Raw genomic sequence first — 3,835 nt, 5'->3', positions numbered from 1 at the left:
ATCGTTCTGAAGCAGTTATTTATGCAAATCGCTAGATACTCTCTTAGTCGAAAGTGGGTTAGGTTTACCCAAGAAGACGCTTCTTTTAGTGGGACGAAGAGAATAATGGAGGAGTTCTCGGCAGAAGGTTTCCTGTAGCAAGGATATATACATTTTACTCATAAATTTTGTAATCAATAAATATTAATATACACTTTTTCTTTGGCGTGGAGGCTGTTGGGGAACAAAATAAGGATATATACAGCTAGGCATAAAAATTGAAATCGATAAATCATTGAAATGTGATTTTTATATCAATAAAATATTTATATGCCATTTTCCTTATGTGTGGATGTTGAATTTGGAAAAAATGTGTTAAAGTTTACTGTTTATGTTGATGGGGAAATGCCATTTTCCTTATGTGGATGTTGAATTTGGAAAAAAATATATTGAACTTTACTGTTTATATTGATGGGGAATGCGGTGCAGCTCCATCAGCTCCTGTTGGCATGTACTGCGTTGTTCGAGAGTCAAACGCTATTGTCAGACAGAATGAATATAATTCTGTAGCAACGCATGCGTCTGCTACCTACAGTTGCGTCATAATGAGCAGCAATGAACGAAAGAAATAATCCAACGGCGGGAATCACATGTGCATTGTACGTGGGGTCTTCTTATCCTGGATGCAGTGCGGGGCATGTGAAGTTGATTCGTGTTATCCTTTTGCTAAAGTTGAGAAAAGGGATTCGTCATCCTTACTTTGAATTTACCAACCCCATTTCTGATCAAAATATTATTATTTTTCTTTTAGTACTGGCCAGTACATGACAGCCATTCGCTGCTTGACCTGAATTGTTCGCCAAAATTCGAGCTTTTCACCAGGCGTCCTTCTAAGCCAACAATGTGACATTGATTCATTAATGGGCAGGGTTGTATATGTATATGGATAAATAATATATTTGGTTTAAATTTAATAATAGGTATATATACTTTACGCTTATTAATGGGTGAATAATTTAGTAAATATTAACCATCAATATATATGGAATTCTATAACTCCGTTAATGCACCAAATAATATATGCCACCCTAAGTAATCCAATATAATATATGACATATACTGCCCAGCGCATTACAGCTCCAGAAATATTTGTTGACTGATCATAAAGCTTTACTATGTTACTATACTGCTGAATCGCTGTGGGTCCTGATTGCTTGTAGCATAGCGATGTAAATCATTTTGCCTGATGGGGTTGGAAGCTACTGTTGGCCAAGAGATCCTATATGCTGCTCTGGTAATGGCGCTGATTGCGTGAAAGCCCTAAATGACCATGGACTGGCTAGACTGGCTAGATGATGGATAGGGTTTTCTCATGGATTTGATGCATTTTTTTTAATGAAATTCACAGCACCAGGGCCATTTGAGGCCTTCAGTAAATTATCCCAACCTGGATGATTTAGAGTACTATATATTTGATGTATTTGAATTCTATTGTGAAACGATGTAACTGGTTTTGGAAGGAATTGGATCGAAACCTGCGATTCGATATACTTTGCAAAGTTGTTTACGGCAAGTATTACCCTAGCCTGGACTCGAGGAAAACCCTATACTAGGGTTCGACAATGCCGGTTTCTCGCTTTATTTCGACTTCAATACTGGTCTCTGCGCCCCATCCTCCGTCGACCTTGATCGGTCCAGCAATTAATGGCCCTTTAATTCAATCTTTATACAGCTCCGCAGGCCTCGCGGCGCCCCGACCATTGTTCGATGAGAGTATAGACAACTCGTTTCGTCCCAGCATTGCTGTCATAGTTGGCGTCCTCCTCATGATGTTTACTCTCACCTTTCTGCTGCTGCTCTATGCTAAACACTGCAAGCGAAACTCTGGAGGCGAAAGAGGGTCGCCCCTTCCCGCCGCCAGAGCTAGGGTTTCGGGAGTCGATCGTGCGGTAGTGGAGTCGCTTCCTCTGTTAAAATTCTCGTCGCTGAATGGCATGAAGGAGGGGCTAGAATGCGCTGTTTGTCTCAGCAAGTTTCAACAGTCGGAGACCTTGAGAGTGCTCCCCAAATGCAAACACGCGTTTCACGTGGACTGCGTGGATACATGGCTCCACGCCCACTCGACTTGCCCGCTGTGCCGTCATAGGGTCGAGGCCAGCGATCTCCTTCTGGCAGAAGAGGTAAGCCAGGCCGGAAGAAAGTCATCTGCTTCCTGTAGCAATTGGGTCGACTTGCGGGAGGACGGCTCGGTCCGGATTTTTGTGCAGCGTGAAAGCATCGTAGAAGAAGAAAGGGAAAAATTGGCGACAACAAACAAGAAAAGGCGACGAGAAAACTGTGGGAGCAGTCGGCGGCATAGCAGCGTCGGGCTCGGTTGTCTCCCAACTTTTGCCAACGGAAATATCAAGGACGAATTGCTTCTCGAAGAAGCAGAAATGGCGGAGAGTGGACAGTTCGTTCACAGATTCGCCCATCGAGTTCGAATCTCTGATGTAATTTTCCAGCATCGATGGAGCGACTTTAAGCCATCCGATTTGACATCCCTTGACTCCGATTGTTTGCTATGGAATCAGGGCAGTGGGCTACTTAATGGCAGAGTGATCCCCAACTTCCACAGGCGGTGCATGTCTGAGATAACTTCCTTCAGCTGCTCTTCGAAGTCTCGAACTAGCAACATATCTCAAGTTGCATTTCCTGACATGGATGAAAAGAAGACCAGAACATGGTTGTCAATAGCACTGAGTACAATTAAGTGGTTTGCAGAGAGGGAGAAGAAAAGTCTCTCTGACTCTCCTGTTTAATGTTCTGTTGTGGTGTTCCCTGATTTCTTCTAAGTTACAGAGATTGTTAATTAAAGTGCTTCTGGATTGTTAACTTCTTTCATAGATCTTGCATGTTGTTGCATTTATTACTCGCATTTCAACTTGAAATTTATCCCTGCAATTTTCATCAAGTGTAGTTTATGTAGATTATGTTCATGATGGAGCTCTGTATAGTGTCGTGACCGTCATTGAGCTCTGTGTGGGTTGTTATTCTCTGATATATTTTATTATGCGTTATTATTAGTTGGGTCTATAATGATGGAAAGACAGTGGAGAAAATTGATCAATTACAATTGGATGATTACAATGGAGGTATTTAATTTTTTATTTTCTGATTAGAGATTAGGTTAAAATAATTTCACATATACACTCTCTAAATTTGGCTTTTCCAAACTATAATTTCACTCAACTCATTTAACTAACTTTCCTAAATTTAACTAACAACCAACTCTAACATGCCAAATAATTACAATTTCTAACATATAAGGCAAAATAGTAATGCTTAATCTGCAAACATCTGCATTCCATATACTTTTCGAGTTCATCCCTATCTCAACTATAATTCCATATACTTTTCGAGTTCATCCTTATCTCAACTATAGAATCTGAAGATATTTTGAAATTGCCCAACAGTTTACTGAGCTACAATCGAATTAAGTTCACCTCACGCAGGATAAACATTTACAATATTTCTCTGCTCATTGGGCAATAACATTATTATTTCTTTTCAGAAAGGGACGATGCGTAGACATTCAACATCAGGGAAAGGGTACCCAATCGAACAACCAGATTTTAGGAGATGCTGTTGTTTAGATAGAGTGTCTATTATGATATCCAGGCATATTGTTGGAATAGTATATGATGCGATTGCTTAGATGGGGTTTCTGTTATGATATCCGGGTATATTGTTTGAATAATATATGGCTAGTACATTGAAATAATAAAGTGATATGCTATTGTATTTTATTAAAACAGTATCGGTTACAATTGAACTTCGGGACACTATAGATAGACTAGATCTTAAGAGAGGCGTT

At 40.1% G+C, this 3,835-nt stretch overlaps 1 protein-coding gene across 1 annotated transcript; it reads left to right on the top strand.

The window, feature by feature from the left end:
* Positions 1-1,111: 1,111 nt before the first annotated feature.
* Positions 1,112-2,857, top strand: LOC149261361 (E3 ubiquitin-protein ligase ATL42-like). Its single transcript, XM_089381663.1, has one exon. It carries the CDS (start codon positions 1,602-1,604, stop codon positions 2,778-2,780), a length of 1,179 nt encoding a protein of 392 aa, XP_089237789.1. The 5' UTR covers positions 1,112-1,601; the 3' UTR covers positions 2,781-2,857.
* Positions 2,858-3,835: the final 978 nt, after the last annotated feature.

This window comes from Pinus tabuliformis, chromosome 6 (assembly GCF_031772625.1).
Source record: "Pinus tabuliformis cultivar Carrire ecotype Pingquan chromosome 6, CPIR1, whole genome shotgun sequence".
In the NCBI taxonomy this organism is placed as follows: domain Eukaryota; kingdom Viridiplantae; phylum Streptophyta; class Pinopsida; order Pinales; family Pinaceae; genus Pinus; species Pinus tabuliformis.
The sequence above is the reverse complement of the archived record's forward strand: the minus strand, read 5'-3'. Positions and strand labels throughout refer to the sequence as shown.